We start from the raw sequence: 17,969 nt of genomic DNA, 5'->3' as shown, positions 1-17,969 counted from the left end.
TTACAATACTCATCAGAACTGCTAAGACGTAAACATGCAAAGTTCATTATCAGATATGCTAATCTTTCTCAGAAGGGAAACCACAAAATGTGTTTGTTAACCAGACAGGGTAAACATACCAGATGCCACATCTGATTTAGTGCGTGGCCTCATTTACAATTTTAAAACATAATCAGACAGATCTAAGACATTGTCTTGCAATGCAAAAAGTTGCAAAAAATGTAAGAGCTGAGCAGTTGCTTCTTATACATCTCAGTGACATTCGGGACATTCAAGGATGCAAGAGCTTCGAAGGAATGGTTAAAATCCACACTTGACAGTTTTATATGAAGCTATAACTTGTGTTATTGTGAGGCACCTGTGGCTGCCTATTCACAGCCGTGTGAAATTAATGGAGGCATGTATATAAAACAGCATTAATGTTGACATGCTGGCAGATTGGAAAAGTGCATCTGGCAGATGACAGTCCTGCAGGTGTTATCTTTATCATTATTTGTTTTAATGACATCTGGCTTTGTGTACAGTTGGCTAGACTAAAATTGTTGACGTGTTAGCGATTATAAAGCAGTTATTATAAACGCTAATGGGACACTTAATTTGCTGATATAAATATATATGTAAACACAGAGGGTCAAAAGGCTGTAACTCACAGTCTGGGCTGTAGGCCTACAGTGTATCTCAGATTTATATGGTGAAGTTGCAAGCTGGAGGCCTCGCCACAGATTAAAGCATCAGTCATGGAGACATTAGATATTCCATTTCTTGAGACCTCTGTCCCAGTGTGCCCTGTAAATCATGGACCTATACAGTACGTGGTTAATGTGTGCTGCTGAAGTCTATGTGCCATACAGTTTATGATTCATAATGTTGCGTGACCAGTTTGTAAAGATGGAGCAAGTGTTAGGTTGTACACATGCTATTTTCCCTTCTTGCTTTATGTTTTACTGTATTAACTTAGTAGACAACAAAGGGCAAAACATGAAATAACATGGCTTTGAACATGGAAGTTTAAAGTAGTCATAAATCTTAAAAGAATAGGTCAACATTTTGGGAAATATGCGTATTCACTGTTTTTTTCCAAAAGTTACATGAAAAGATGGATAACACTCTCATGTCTGTCCCTTCAGTATAAAGCTAAAGCCAGGAGACACTTATCTTAGCTTAGCATAAACACATGGGGAAACAGCCTGGACTGGCGTCCAAAATTCTATACTAGCATGCTATTTAGTGATCAGTGAGACAGTATGTGAGATTTTTTAGTACGTACGAAATTGTGTCGGTGAACGGCATACTATTTCCCATGAAATATCACAGTTTAAACACGGGACACTACGCCAGCACAAGTATCCCACAATCAGTGTTGGGAAGGATACTTTCAAAACGTATTCCGTTACAGAATACAGAATGCATGCTCAAAAATCAATCATACAATCAATACATGCTCAATCATCCTGACTATAGTGGGTCCATTGGTGAATCCTTCATTACAAAATCATTTTGTGTGGTCAAGTGTTTGAACACCCAACATTTTATTTAAATTGTATGTCAGGCTGAGGTTTAAGGAAAGACATCTAGAATATAATCATATGATGTAATGGTGCAGTTAATTTACCATAAGCAGCATCATCTAGCACACACACACACACACACACACACACACACACACACACACACACACACACACACACACACACACACACACACACACACACACACACACACACACACACACACACACAGCCCCACTGATCAGATTTATGACTTTTGTAGCTGGAACTTGGATCTCCATACGGGAGGAAATAAAGCAAGCAGACGTTGGTTCTGCCTTGACTCTTCGGGCCTCTGCTCAGCTTCACTGGAGATACAATAAGAATGAGGCTATAAAACATTAGGTCCAACAGATGCTCAGCAAAGACAACCACAGTCCATTATACAGCCTGTTAAAACACTCCGGCAGTTCGCTAACCCACTTTCACCCCAGCTCCTGCACTTTTCATTGGGTTTTGTCTGCTGTGTGGACGAGGGCAGAGTTATGGCTCAAGATGACTTCCTCCAAATAAAGCTTTTCCATACAATGCTTCTCAATGAAAAGGGAATGCCTGTTTCCATCAACGCAGATGTTCTTTGTTCCCTGGCAGATGCGTCCATCTTTGTGTTTGTCTTTCTTTCTGACAGATTTTCTTTGTGACCCTCTGATGTTTGGTTTTCTGAAAGAACAGGGCCTGGCACAGGATTTACAAGGGCAAAGAAGCAGGTTTGGGAGCACGACCAAAGCATATGGCCTCGCCAGAGGTTGAAATTTATGTTTGCTTCAAGGGAAGGGATGAGGAAACAGGTTTACATTGGCAGCTGGAGCAGAGTGACTTTGAAACTGGCGATCAGTTCTCTCTTGTCCTCACAGGTGATTTTAATGTGGAAATCTACAGAAGTTCTTTCATTTTGGTGCAGGCCAGACTGGCCCTTCAGTTGGAGCTTGATTGGAGACATCTGTGTTAGACCATCATTGCAGTTCTAGGGTGTTGCAGTGGGGAGTTTGGAATTGAAGGACTGTCAAATTAATAAACAGGAGCTGAAGAAGCCCCCCCATTTCCATTCTCTCACCTGCTGCAAAAATGGTGATAATTAAGGCCACAAATGTCAGCCTTTTACTATGTTGTGGGTTCACCACCTACAGTAGGGTTATGAGGTAAACATCCACCATAAGCTGCACCATAGACCTCAGTGCATGTGCTACAGAAGGGTTTTATGTTCAGAAACAGATTGTATACTTAATATCTTGGCCTTTTGGCGCCCAGATAGCTCAGTTGGTAAAGCGGGCTCCCATATATAGGGGTTTGTGGCCCTTTGCTGCATGTCATTCCCTTCCCTAGCTCCCCTTTTATGTCTTCAGCTGGCCTGTCAAATTTAAAGGCCACAAATGCCCAAAAAATAATGTTTAAAAAAATAGCTTTTTTTAAGCACTGCATCAAGCTTGGCTAGCGGTTTCCCCCATTTTTTTTTTTAAGCTAAGCTAACTTTGTCTTGGCTCCAAGTTCATATTTAATGGACAGATGTCAGTGTGGTATCAATCTTTCGTCAAATTCTCGGCAAGAAAGCAAAAACGCATATCTTCTGAAATGTGAAGCCTTTCCTTTAGGTCTTAAATGTTGCAAGGTCTCAGATGTTAACTAACTACCTAACTTACTAACTGTAAGTAACTGTAAACTCTACATTACAATCCTTAACTCACACCTAGCCCTCAAATTATTATTTTAAACCTAAACCCAGTTGACATACTACTAAATGAGTAAAAAAATATTTTTATCACACAACCAAAGTATCCTCTATCTAGTGACATATCGGTCTCTTGTGATACAAACCAACCCTCAAAAATCCCTCTTGCTCTTAGATTTGGCCTCAGCTCTGTTGTAATGACAAATGGGTTTAGAATTCTGCGCGAGAAGGATGAGTGTGCAAAAGTCTATTTTTCCATTTAAAGTTGACTCTTTCAGAGGAATTATCCTTGAATGAGGTATTGAGTCAGAATGTGCTGACTCGGTAAATGTGGCCAAACCACGGATTGAAGCCCGCTTTAACGGACAGATCCTATTATTACAGAGGAGTGGGTTTTCAGATCATTCTGAGGCGGTTTCTCCGTGTAATAAAATCATTCTCTAATCATTCAAGCTTAAAATGGACTGTGCAGCATACATCTCTATACTTGAAAAAAATCTAACTATAGTGTCAGTAAAAAAAGTGATGATTTCACAGTATGTTTCATTGTTTTTCAAACACATTAAAGTTTTGGATGGTCTGTCTGTATGTCGGTCCACCGCTTTGGTCCATGCTAAAATATCTCGACTTGTGGTCCCCATAGGGGATAATACTTTCACCATGCGGTTGACATTTGTTAATATTTGGTGAAATATCTTAGTAACTGTTAGATAGTTTGCCATGTAATATGGTACAAGTATTCATGTCGCCCAGAGGATGATGCAAATATCTTTGCTGTTCTCCCGACTTTCCATCTGGCTCCATCATCAGGTCAAATAGCTTTAGATTTTGACCAAATACCTGAAAAACTGACAAAAAAAACCTGATATATGTAAAGAACTAATTTGTTTTTTGTGTGCTTATAACCTTTTATTCAATGTTCAGGCAAAGCGAAAACTAATCATACAAGAACAAAACAAAAGGTTATTTTTGGTTGTTGTTTTTTTACACGCAAACAAAGATTTTGCCTCTGAAAACAAGTCTTTCTAAAAACTACTGCCAGAGTTAGATTTTGGAAAACTTTGTTTGCACATTTGCATGTAAACTGTGAAAAACAGAGGTTTGGACAGCCAACATCAGTAGTACGAGCCAGAACTTCCACCTGCGCCAAAAGTACGACCTATGTTTACATTTTCATTTGGCTATTTTTTGGATTCTGATTGGCTAACTTTGCTGCATGTCATCCCCCACCTCTCTCCCCCTTTCGTGTCTATCCATTGTCACTATAATAAAGGGAAAACCCCCAAAAAAGTAATCTTAAAAATCATGAAACTAGCTGGCCACATGTTAACGTAGCAGACTTAAATACAAACTAGGGGACGGAGTGCAGGTGGTGAGATGGGCTTAGGTGAGGGGATTGCAGGGAAGGCAGGGAGCTGATTGGCGGGGGGAAACTCTGGGAGCAGTGAATTATAATGTGGCTGATTCAGAGCAAGTGTGTAGATGGGCAAAGTCTAGAGAAGCAGCAATTCCTCACTCAGGCTAGCTTTAGAGAACATTTCCTATATTTGTTTATATTTTTCCCCATTTCAACAACATTTTTTCTTAAATTGCAGACTGTCTGACAGCTTTACCACCCAATGTGTCTCCTCGCTACGACACAGAACCGAGCAGCTGAATATGAAACTGTCACATGTGAAGGAGAGACCTCTTTGGATGGTTTAAATGGGGCAAATTTAAACTTTATTTCCCTGACTGGCTGCATTGCCTTGTTCTGAGACCTTAACGTTTTGCAATGGTGAGACTGAAACACTCACAAAGGTGCAATTGGGGCCTGAATGCATAAAATCTAATGTGCACATTACAGCGTAACAGCTTTCTCTGATCTCAACAGTGCAATATTCAGTTTTCTGCACATATTTAGGTGCTTTAGTGTGTTTACTGAAGAGTGTTTCCCAGCCATCTTTTCTTTGCAATTAACATGCTTCCTTTGTTGTATTGTTAAACATTGCTTTTACCAGAACTGTTTGAGAATAGTTAATAATAGCTGAATCGTCATTTCTTAACTGTCCACGACTTCCTGTGAAGCGTTTTTAGCATGAGTGGCCTGCTCAATCAAGCAATGAAGAAACTATCTGCTTCTTTTTTGGTCACACTGACTGACAGGAGAGAAATATTAGGCTACGGTGCAGTTTTGTTGTTGTTGCTGTGGTCAAATTTTGGCTAAAATACTGGTATTTTTCTAAGACATGAGTTACTGTATGTGTAGCCAGAAATGGGGAATCTAGCATAGGAAACTTTAATGATCCATAGCTGGTACAAAATATTTGACTTGTTGGACTTAGTGGTTGTTTCCAAACATCTCATTTCCAGATTAAGTGTGCTGATTTGAGAAAAGAATTGACAAATGGCATCAAATCCAGGGGCAGTGAAAGCTGTTTGAATAAAGAAAAAGAGCAAAATAACAAGGAGCTGGACAGTTTAGTCTTTGCAGCCCTTTGGATTCTTTGCATAATAATATCCTGTTGTCAAGGAGGGAGGAAGGAGAGGGGAAGGAGAGGGGAGGAAACTGTGCTGAAAGAAAAGCTTATCCAGACTGTGAAGTGACATGCTCTGGATTTAGGAAACTAACGGCAGACTGGAGCAGGGAGCAGGACTCTATAGCCTACTTTGAGAGATCTTTGGACTTTGGAGATCTTGATTTGATCTCTTCGACGTTTTCCCGAGGATGACAGAAAAATAAAACTGTTGTTGGATCGATTGACAAATCAATTGTGCGGGGGCGGTATCTCTGACTCTAAAGTCTATTTCCCCCACAGATCATGCCACGTTTGAGTTCACGCCTGTAACATCGTCATCCTCCTGCGTAACACACAGCTGCTGTCAGACATCTCAAGCCGAAAAGTTACTCAAGTTGTCTCTTATTTTCCAGATTTTTTTTTTTTTGTTCTTCTTCTTCTTCTTCTGATCTCAGTAGCATCGAGTCCTTCAGCCGTGACCCTGCTGTCCGCCGCCGGTCCGCCCCAGCATGCTGGACTGACGTCTGAGGAATGGCATCGGCTGTGTTTGAGGGCACGTCGCTGGTCAACATGTTTGTCCGGGACTGCTGGGTCAACGGGATCCGGAGACTCATCATCAGCCAGCGGGGAGAGGAAGAGGACTTCTTCGAGATACGGACAGAGTGGTCCGACAGGAACATTTTATACTTGCATCGGAGTTATTCCGATCTGGGGCGGCTGATTAAAAGACTGGTAGAGTGCTTTCCTGAGGACAGAAGAGAGCTCTCCAAGTCTCCACTGATAGAAGGTTGGTTTGAAGGGGAATGTGACAGTTATGACAGGAAGTGATGGTAGAGCTGTAAATAGCCTGCAGTAAGAACGTATCATGATATAACTATTAGCCAAATGTAACCTACATTTTTTGGGGATACATTTCAGGGGCGTAGCTGAGTTATGGGCCCAGATGCTCAGATGGTGGCAGGGGCCCGGCTGCAAATAACCATTGAGAAGCAAGAACTAGAAAATATCTACTAGATGTTATATTAATATAAGCCCATTGGGCTACAGATATGTTTTTATGACTTGTTGAAAAGGTAGGTTTTGAATCTTTGGCTCTACCAGACCAGGAAAATGTAGAAGCAACATTTTTATTTATTTTCTTGAGGATTAAAGTCAGACCCTGTTATCTAGCAAACTGTGTAAAATGCAGTATGACTATAATCCATTTTGTAAATGTGTGATTGAGAACAATATGGGCATTTATTTCCAGGCAGCTTCAGCTTTGAATAGACTGAACTTTTAGACATCACTTCAACACAGGGCTTAACTACTAAGGTGACTTGATTTATGTTTAGGGCGGCAAAACAAAAGCAGTAAAAACACACTCAACATAATCAATGAGCGTTAGAGCTAATCGGAACTAAACTGCCTCATGCTTTTGTTTGGACCGGTAAATATTTAACAAAATCCACTTTGTGGAGTCACATTAGCAGATCCATCACATAGCCAAAAGACAGCAAGACCAACATGTTGACATGTTTCTAATCCTGGTCAATATTTAAGAGCTAGAAGGCTGTGAGGTCTGTAAGGTGTGCTGTCTCTTCTTTGTGGCCTGAAAGTTGGATTGCCCATTGGAGAACTCCAAAAAGCAGTAATGTGGACATTTGCTCTTTGCATCTGATGTATCATGACTCTTTAGGATGAACGGATCTTACTGGGCTGTTTGAGCAGCTACTTTCTGTTGCCCAGGAACCGTCCCAGTTGTGAGGTCACAGTGAGGTGACAGTTTTGGTGCTGTCTAAAATCAGAATTGGGTTTATTGCCAAGTAGGTAAGGAATTTGCCCTGGTATTTGGTGCATACGATAAACAAATTTAAGAGGACATAAACAAGAAAAGTACTGCAAAAGTCAATCTATATAAATATAGAATAATTACAATAGAAGTATGAAAAAACTACATGTTTTTAAAATGAGAGCTATGCAGGATGTACAATAGATATTGATCAGGAGATGTATAAATAGAAAGTGTGCAATCTTTAGAGAAATGTCGTGTAACACAGGATCACAGTTCAGTTACACATCATTTTGCACTACGCTTTACTCAGACATATCTAGACTACATGTCCAATATCCAATGAAACATGTCCAATAAAGCACGTATCTCCAAATTTGGTGATTTAGATTAATTTTTTTGAAGATTACATTTTTATTTGTGTGGCACAATTGTTTTTGTGACATTTTTCACAAAGTATCTTTCACAGAACAAATTAGTTTTTTAGGTTAAGATGCCTGATTCCTTTTATTTGTTCTTCGAAGGTGCAATAGGATTTTCTGCATGACGTCCCACCTTTTGACGTTCCCAATACAAAACAGAGAAAACTTCCCCCTCCCCCCCCCCATGTTTCCATAAGTATCATGTCTAACTGTCACTAACCCCCTACCCCCTGCCCCAACCATCTTGCCGGTGATTGGCTGGAACGGGTTTGTTGTATTTTGGTGCACAGCCTGTGCCCCTAGTGTTTGTTGATGTTTACGACCCCTGTGTTGAGACGGGGCTTTTTCAGAGTATTCGGGGGGCAGGCAGTGGATCAAGAAGAGATTCCTACGATTTGGGACAAAAATGAAATTGCGCTGAAAGCATGCAGGAACTCTTAGTGCACCTTTTAATCTTCCAATGGCGTTTTACTTTCTGCATATAAAACATGAATTTCCATCAACCATCCTTCAAAAAAATCCTTTACAGGTTTAGAGGTTATGAAACCGTGCTGTGACGTCTTCTACAGCAAAGTTCCAGACAGGGCTTTGTAGAGGGCAGTATTTTGCCATATGTCGCCCAACCTATATTGCCCTCCGAGCTTGGATCTTTGACACTGTGGTGCTTTGGCACTTCCAACAGGTTTGGCAGAGCTCCCAACTTGTTCTTGTTTCTTGGCACTTCCCTTTTGTCTCTACCCACTGAGCCTATACAAATGTTTTGGAAACATCCCTTTAGTGGCGACTGGAAAGGTTTGCTTCCTGTCCAGGCACTGAAATAGCTGACAAGCTTGTTGACAGCTTTCTGCTCTGCTGCTGCCAGTGAAGTTTGCAGTTCATTTTGGGAAGAGACATTTTGGATCTCATGACTCAATTTTACTTCTTCTCTTAATGTATGTCACTCTTTGGATTATAGCTTTAAGATAAAAAGAGCTGTGATATCAGCATGGAAGTAGACATCAGCGTTAACTTTAGTGACTTAAGCTGGTTTGACAATTACGTGGATGGATAGCATGCCACAGGGTTAATAACATTCCCCTAATGGCCTTTCTTTAAATTCTACCTCTGTTCAATATTTCATTATCGTCCCCTCTTAACTGCCACACAGATTGAAAGTCCCCTGGAAAAAAAAAACATTGCTCTGTCCTTTCTCAATCCACTTTGCTCCAGTTTCTGGCTCTACTCATGTTTTCCTGTTTCTGTGCTGCGTCTAAGCAACAAGGAAGGCGTGCAGAGCTTTCAGACTGATGTCATGATGAGAAAGCGAGATGAGTGGACCTCCCATATTTAGTCCCTCTGGTCTGCGAAGGCCTCTTAACACTTACCTTACATATGACCCCAGAGTGAACAGAGACAGGAAGGGATTGCTCACATTCCTTGGAGACAGATTCCACAAGCTGTGTCCGAAATCCCTCCCTCTTACACCTTATCCAATCTACTTTCATAAGAAAAACTCCATAGTTTATTCTTGGATTAATGGGGCTAATTTTAGGAGGCACACAGGATCTTTATTTTTATTTTTTTTGTAGTTTAAACAATCTGAACACTATCATTTTCCTTCCTCATTGACAGAATTATAGAATAGATGCATTACATTTAAATAATGTACAACTTTAATGATGTTATGGCCACTGGAAAATCTTTTTTTTTGGTGTTTCTCCCCCCCACTTCTCCTTCCTTCCAGGCAGAGCGGCAGTGGTTAAGTTCAGGGTTGGGGTTAGCTGCCTGGAAGGCAACGTTAGAGCCAAAAAACACCGTAGAGCATATTTTATAGTGCTGCAACTAACCATTGAGCGGCAAGACCTAGAAGATATTTGGCATTATTTTCTTGATAAATGACTCAAATATTAAAAAAATGTTGCAATACGTTTTCACTGTTATAACGTCATTAGATAAATACAGTGCACTAGGTAGCGGTTATGGACACACTGCAACATAAAACACTGCTAGTTGTACACACGGGATATTGAATGGGTGTAGCGTAGCCTGGCCTTATCATGGACATGGACGTTCACTAAGGTTTGATGTCCTCTGCTTGTTGACTCAGACGTCCAGAAATAACACGTTGGCTGCGGAGAGTTAGTGGTTAGATGATAGAGCGTTGGGCTGCCAACATGTGCTTATCAGATCCATGTAGAAGATGGCTGTGAAATAGCTGGTGCTTACAGCATCTGATGACTGTTTAGATAATGTGTTTGACGATGACTTGGACAAAGTCCAGTTCATGTTGCATCTACTTCTACTGTGTTATTTCAACTAATGGATGAAGTGGCTTGTCAACATGGCATGCTGTCACAGAACTAACAGATGGGCCACTTTAGTGTGCAATTAAATCAAACAGGAGGCAGCTGCATACACTGAAATTTCATATGGTATCACTGTTATACAAACTTGTTGCACTAAGTAGATAAAAGATGATCTTCCATAGGAGATAATTAAGAGTGAAGGTCATAAAAAACAAATTATACTCACTGGGGGCTGAATAAAAAACTAATCTAAACTAAAATTAAATCTCAGAAAGAAGACCACTATAGCCTGCAAGCCCATACAGGAAATAGACTCGTTCGCAGGAAATTGGAGGAAATACACTTAGGGACCCTGTTAGGGGAAAAAACATAGCTGTGTCTTTGAAGATATTTTCGAGAAGACAGCCCTGTAATTGTCGCAAACATAGCAAATCTGAGATGAAATATACACAAATGAATATTTTATAGTTTTTGGAGATAAAACTCACTATGCAGTTTTTTTCCCTGGACTGTCTGTCTGGTATTTTGGTGATTTTCTTTGAGTCCCAAGGCAAGGCAAGGCAAGGCAAGGCAGCTTTATTTGTATAGCACATTTCAGCAACAGGGCAATTCAAAGTGCTTTACACGAAATCAGTTAAACAGATAAAACACAAGTACAAACAGTTAAAAATCATAAGCATTAAAAACTAATAAAACACATGAATAGACAGTTAAAAACAAAATAGAAACATTAGGACACATAAAACACACAAAAAAAACAGTGGGAAAAGGGCTGCAGTAGGAGGGGTGTCACTGTCAATTCAGTGGATCACTGCAATTGCGGTGTCAAGGTTGACAGCATTTCGTGCCGCCCTCATGCTCGTAGGTCTGCAATGCTCAAGAGCTTTGTGCCTTTTCTTACACTTTAGTTGTCGTTCATTGACCTCTCTAAAATAGCTCACATCCCTTTTTTATTTACGGTTTTACTTTTTATTATAGATTCTTAGAAACAAAGTCCAACTGCACAGAATAAGGTTTTATTAGGATTATGGTAGTCATGCTTTATAAATGAATGATTCTAACCAGCATCGGTTATCCACAACAGCTTGCTTATTGTATATAAAAGCCTTCCATCTGATTAACATCTTGTATGTTCTTCTGATGGCAGCAGGTATGTGTTAAATCTTCAGTCTCTAATTAAAGAGGCGCGCATTATCAAATTGTAGCTGCACACCAGATCTGCGGTAGTCCACACCACATTTAAATCTTGCGCAACCAACACTGTGTTGTTGCAAAAATAACCACACATACTTCTCTTTTGCATATCAAGCAAGCCTTGTATACCTTAGTTTTCCACGCAGTCTGTAAACATTTAAAAAAAAAAAAAATCCCCTCAAGCACAAGACCTCATTCCTGACTTTAATGTTTTTGAATGCATTACAGAATCATTTATAAATGTGGCTATTGTCTAAATTTTGATTCAAAATAAAGTCATGTATCCTTACACAAAACATGACGTCTGAACTTTCAGTATGTCCACAAATATTTCTTAAAAGAGACACAATGTGCTAATGGCAGCATATTTGGGATGCAACATATTTTGTATCGGACAACTTTTCTTCCCTGGACAAGCTCCTCTGGACTTTCCACTCTATGACCAAACTGTCAGTATGTTATGGTGGAGAAAACCGCTTTTTAAGTGGATCAGAGGACTTATGATTGTTACCAGTCCCTTACACACCCTCTGATAACCTATGTTCTTCCTAATCCCACCCTGTTCCATGTGCACCCTGGGTGCGCTTTGTGCCTGCACCTAATAATAAATGTGCATTTCATAACCCCAGCGCCCTACATGCCAGGACGTGAACGTTTCTAATGGGTTTACATGGATAACAGCTTACAGGACTGGCTGTAGTTTAAAGTCTCTGTGGTGAAGTTATCATCACAGGTTTGTTTCCGGTTGAGATGTTAACTGCTGTTAATTCTCAGAAAAACCACAATTTAACAAAATAGCATCCACTGTAACAAACAACATTTAATATAAGGGATTCCAATATTCTGGACTGGACTTGTCTTTTCTGCTAACCAGAGGTGGTTTTCTGACTATAGCTAAATGAAAACACCCAACGTTCAACATGCAGTTTGTCCAACTGACTTTATTAAACAACACATCTTAGAGTTTCTCCCAGCATTGATAGACCACTCTGTGACACACTCACTGCTTATTAGGTATGCTTTCTTGATGTTTATGATATTAAATATAGTCTCTAAACTTTCAAAAGCTACTTTAACTGTCCAAAAACGTTACTCGCAGCTGTTTGGATATGATAAAACAAAATAAATCCGTACAAGAGACCGATTATCGGGCTGTTTTTTGGCAGTTTGCAGATTATCTTTTTTTTAATTTGCCTGACAGACGATAAAGTTAATAACACATCAAGTTGTGTTGGAGTTTGTAACATTACAAACTCTTAATTTTTACTTAAAGATTTTCATTTTCACTGTAAATGAGTATCGGCTTCAGATGTCGGTTATCAGATTTTTTTAACTACTGATAATATGCATCGGCCTTGAAAAACCAGCATCGGTCAATCCCTACTAAACATGTAAGATATGTCACAGAACTGGCAAAAGGGTCTTAAAGAGACTCAAAGGCAGTATGAGGTTCAGGCTGGGTGGGAGTCTCACTTAGTTCCTAGTGGTGATTTAACTGCCGTATCACTCTTCACATCCCCCCTGGGTATGATGTCATCACTGCTGGCCATTATAAATGGATGAGACTGTGACTGTGCACAGTGTTGCTGTAGGCTCTATTACTCAATACTTCCATGTAACAGTAACCGCTGTGTGACTGGGTTTTGTCTGTAGCACTTACATGAGGCAGAGACTCATCACTGTGGCTGCAGTCTTCATCATTATTCTCCTCACCACATCCCATTGTCAGCATGGCAGTAAATGTGTTGCTGACTGCTCGCTCAGATGGGCGGCAGCCTTGTGTTGCTCAAAGTGCTGATTTTACACTCCCACTGCTTCTGAAATTGCATTCCCACTGTAGTGTTATGCAGGGTTAAGATGTTATTGTGTATCTTTTCGCTCTACACCTGTTATTACTTTCCTCCGTTATTACTGCTATCGTACACATGTTTGCAATTACACTGGCAGTGTTCACAGCATCACATTGTTTTCTTGTTCTAAAGATAAAGTCTATTTTTTTTCCATCCTCCTACTTTGGGTAAATATCAGGAAGCATTGTTGATGATAATGAAAAGGTTACTGTATCAAACAGACTACGGCCTTTTCAATGCATTCGTGGCAACCTGTTCAAGACTAGGGATACATTCAGACCTGTCTGGCTTGTTGTGGCCTGAAAAGATAACATTCTGGTGGCAGTAAAGGTCAAAGCAGCTGCTCTTTTTCTACCACACAGGTTCAGAAATAGTTGCACTAAAGATTTTAAAATTTGGAACGGTTTGTAGATCAGACTCTTTAGAGTTGTTCATATATTTGAATATTTTTTTACATCATGCATTTTGCTGTATTTGTTGATGCTGTTGGATTAGGGGTTGGGAAAAAACTAAAACATACAATTGAAACATACACTTGTGACAAAGATAGGATGAATTGCAAAACCATTGTGTTAAATTACATTAGATTCCAAAAGGTGGATCCAATAACTACTGTTTATAAAAAAATCTACACTCATGCTTGAGCTGATGATTTCAGATGTACATATTTATTTGTTTCAGGGCTGGTAAAAATCAAAGAGGCAAATGACATTGAGGAGAAATTAAATGAGGTGGAAAGACTACTGAAGAACGCCATCAACATGCCGTGCAAGGTACGTACCTCAACTATACTTCGAATATATATTAGTACTTTATTAGCATGTTCACTGTACATTAGAAGATTTTCATAACAACTTACACTTGAGGGTAAAAGGTAGATTTTTGTAGACTATTTAGACTAGATGACTAAAGACCCGGCTCCACAGTATTCCAGGTCAGAGGTGATGTTGACTTTCTTCGAGCGATCGCCGCTGGACCAGGTGCTGAGGAATGACAAAGTCCACCGAATCCAGCCGTGTTTTCAGAGTCCAATCAAGATATCAGGTATATATCTAGTATTGTTTTGTTACACAAATGGAGCCACTGTTGACATCCCTAACGTCGTGTTGCCTTAACTGGCACTATGTACCTTTTAGAAATCATGCGGTCAAATGGATTCTGTCTGGCCAATACAGAAACCATCGTATTTGATCTCCCGGAAGAAAAAGAGAGACCCTCATCCACCGACTCTGTGGAAGATACGTAAGTATTAAGACCACTCATCTATTTTTCTGCGTTTCTTTTTTCAATTTTTTTTTACACTTTATTGATACATTTACAAGAAAATTCATAGTTAATAAATAACTGCAAAAAGCCAAAACAAAAGCGGAACAAAAAAAATGATGAGAAAAAAAACAGTGAAGAGAATAAAATAAATATATAAATAAATTAAAAAAATAAAATAAAAATAGTTGTGTGTGTGTGTGTGTGTGTGTGAGACTATCATTATTATTCACTCTGACTTTAAATCTGTCAAAAAGAATAACAAATTAACAGACAGTTAAAATAAAGTTAACTATATGCTATACAGATTTTTATCTTTGGGATAGATCTTATGCCATTTGCATGTTTGATCTCTGATTGTAAAGGTTCATTTTTCCACGTCTAAAGTTTGCTCTATTGTTGAGCATTTGTCTTTTTCATAGATTACTCCGTTAGATTGGTTCCAAAGATTTTCAGATAATCATGCCATGAGCCTGACCAGAAACCCAGAGTGAGTGAGTAGACCCAGCAGGAAGATGGTTGCAGTTTAACACAAATGACCTTACTTCTCTACAAATATTCGGACTTCCATGTTTTTGGTCTTGAGTGTACAGTAAGTGTTTTGATGACTGTCAAAGTCTTTGAATGTGACCCAAACCCAGAACACTCCGCCCCCACAGGAAGTGTGTCTGTGCACCCCTTCCTTCCCTGGGTGTGTGTAGGAAGCAAAAGAGGAACACATTCCTCTTGGTAGTCTTTCTTTTAAGGCTTAGATAGGCAAAACCATCTTTTTTCATGTACATTTTGAGATTTTTGGCTATTTTGCTTATATAATATGTCTTATTTCAGACTAGGGGAAAGAACACATCCAAAATACACTTTTAGGTGTTTTTTTCACTAAACTTGATCTATTTGTGTCATATTTTTAAAGGTTATTTCCAAAAAGAAATTTTTTTGTCATACTCATCTGCCAGAAATCTCCATTTTCATACATCAAACTTTCCAGTTTTATTTATATCTATATCTGAAGGTTCTTACTGAGGTGTTTGTTCATAAATCACTTATAGTCTGATTTATATAGCATTTTATTCCTAGAAACATGAAGATGTTTTTTATGGCTGTCAACAGTACTGCATGCAGTGATAAAACAAGAATTTTAAACCTGGGCTCATTCAGTGTTCAGATTTCTGTTATAAATAACATAAATAATTTGCATATTTAGACTTAAAGAAAATTTGTATGACAAAAAAACAGTGACTTAATGTAAGTTAAATAACTGGGGAAAGTTTCATAGAGATATCTACTGTTCCCATCTTTAGACTAACCGGTCTATCTCGTCCTTGGAGTAATGTGTCTTGGATTTATGTTTCCAGGTATGAGGATGGAACAGAGTTTTTGCCAATGGAAGCAGACCTGTGTGATGAGGAAACAGAAGCGTATGTCACCAACCTTTCCTACTACCATCTGGTCCCATTTGAAACTGACATCCTGGAATGAACAACTGATGCCTGTTGATGGACATCTGATGCTGTTACTGAGGAATATGTACTCTTAAAGTGGAGCCTATAGCTATGTAATGTTGCATATAGCTACTCCAAGTATATGCTGCTCATCCTAGAAAACTCTAGAGTTGCGTGTCGCCCATCTTGGAGTGGGGCAGATGTACAGTGCGCACCAAAATATTGGAAGAATGCAACAGCTGCCCCATTACTTTTGTTTTTGCCACTTTGACGACGTCATCACCAGTGTGCCTCATTCAGAGCCTTACTTGACTGTGTCGAGAAGAAACAGGATTGTCTTTATACTGGCTACGCAGGGCTTTCACGTGTTGTTACACAATCTGTGGCAGCAACAATGGAGGTGCTTGAGTCATGAGACAGATGCAAACAGCTGGAGAGGTTTCAAAACACGCAGCTTGACCACTTCAAAAGTAGGAAAACGTTTGTCTGTAGTTTGGAGTGTGAGTGCAACAAGAGGGGGGAGGGCCACACGGCAGCCTACAGTATTGGACCTTTCACTGTTACTTAAAAAAATGTAGCTGAATCGACCAGCATGCCTTCTTTTTCTATCTCAATTGTTTTATCTGTTGTGTTTATCCTCCATAATGGCATCGGCCCGATTTGCCAGGAGATATGTGATGCATCTGCAAAGCCTATTGTCTTCTCATTGAAACTGCTCCCTGATGTGTTATCCTCAGTGTTACCACTCTGGTGTATACAGGAAGCTGTCACAGAGATATGTGTATCATATTTGTTTATGGTGCACTTTCCACCAGCATGTAGGAACCTTTTGTGTTTGTAAAAGACCAGCTTGAAACGTATTGGATGATTCCTGTTTTGTTGCTGTGATATGCAGTTGGTTTTACAAACGCGAGAAGTTTCACTACAAATAAAGAATAGAAGTCAAGGGGCAAATTTTGTCCATAGTCTTCTTGTTTTTAGCATTAAAAAGTTGATAGTAAATGGTGCAAGAATAATTATGCTTTTATGCTAATGAACTCACTTGGTTTTTGGATTACTGTGGAGTTAAAGAATATAAAAGACGTGTTAAGTGTATTATTTTGTTGCAACTAACCAGAGTCAGAACTTAATGCTGCCCCTCTTTAATGTTTGAATTTTCTTTATGAAGTTTTGTCTGAATAATAAAGTACAGTATAATGTTGTTACATAGCTGATAATGTTGCTTATTTTATGTTTATAAACAAATAATTTGTATATAGTGTAGATGGAGTGTTGCCATACTGTGGACAGCTGAATCATCTCACTGCTGTTGTTGCCATGTGATGAATGATGAAATAGGGCAAAGACAGCTTTGTTTTTTGGGTCAATGGAGGTCATACAGTGTCTGACGTGTGTGGGTTCAGTCAGAGAGCTGACTGTGGGAGTCTGCAGCTCGGCCTGCGATGGGGGAACAAGTCCTCTCTTTATATTAAGACAAATGACCTTGCTATACTAAAACATTCTATTGAAAAAGTTGTGTAAAATAATCAAACACTTGATTCAAATCCATGCCTTTTGTAGTTTTCTCGGTTACTTTTTACTCCTCGTGGCGCCTTTTATAAACTCAGCGAAGCATTACTTTTGTTTTGAATGCAAGTGAAAGGTAAAGAAAGTGTATATTTGTGTAGGGTTGACTGTAAGGAAGTCATCTATATTCATTGTTTTGACAGTTTTGTCAATGCAGAAGTCATTAGGGCCTTACAATGTGGGCTAACAGCTTGTGTCCACTTTCCTGCCCCTCCAAATACAAAAGGCATTCAACCCTCACAAACTTGGCATGCCCGGCTTCAACAGGACGATCCTCCGCATGAGTCTATTTAGTAACACAGTCATGATCACTATTCACTCCATGAGAAAGTACAGCTCTTTCTCACGGTGTAAAACTATTTCATGCTTCTTTTGGTTTTTCTTTCTTCTCCAAGAATGACGTCTTGAATTGGAGGATATTCTTTGGACATACACGTTTCAGTTGGAAAAGTATGCGTACATAATCAG

At 39.4% G+C, this 17,969-nt stretch overlaps 1 protein-coding gene across 1 annotated transcript; it reads left to right on the top strand.

The window, feature by feature from the left end:
• The first annotated feature begins 5,762 nt into the window (after positions 1-5,762).
• Positions 5,763-17,009, top strand: pxdc1b (PX domain containing 1b). The gene is made up of 5 exons (XM_032503402.1): positions 5,763-6,498; positions 13,915-14,006; positions 14,160-14,277; positions 14,370-14,475; positions 15,849-17,009. The coding sequence occupies exons 1-5, from the start codon at positions 6,243-6,245 to the stop codon at positions 15,970-15,972; spliced, it is 696 nt and encodes a 231-aa protein (XP_032359293.1). The 5' UTR covers positions 5,763-6,242; the 3' UTR covers positions 15,973-17,009.
• Positions 17,010-17,969: the final 960 nt, after the last annotated feature.

This window comes from Etheostoma spectabile, chromosome 22 (genome assembly GCF_008692095.1).
Source record: "Etheostoma spectabile isolate EspeVRDwgs_2016 chromosome 22, UIUC_Espe_1.0, whole genome shotgun sequence".
In the NCBI taxonomy this organism is placed as follows: Eukaryota; Metazoa; Chordata; class Actinopteri; order Perciformes; family Percidae; genus Etheostoma; species Etheostoma spectabile.
The sequence above is the reverse complement of the archived record's forward strand: the minus strand, read 5'-3'. Positions and strand labels throughout refer to the sequence as shown.

Coding starts and splice junctions, on each gene's coding strand:
- pxdc1b (XM_032503402.1), top strand. CDS start 6,243: ATGGCATCGGCTGTGTTTGAGGGCACGTCGCTGGTCAACATGTTTGTC. Junction 14,278..14,369: donor GAGTCCAATCAAGATATCAG/GTATATATCTAG, acceptor TGTACCTTTTAG/AAATCATGCGGTCAAATGGA. Junction 14,476..15,848: donor ACCGACTCTGTGGAAGATAC/GTAAGTATTAAG, acceptor TTATGTTTCCAG/GTATGAGGATGGAACAGAGT.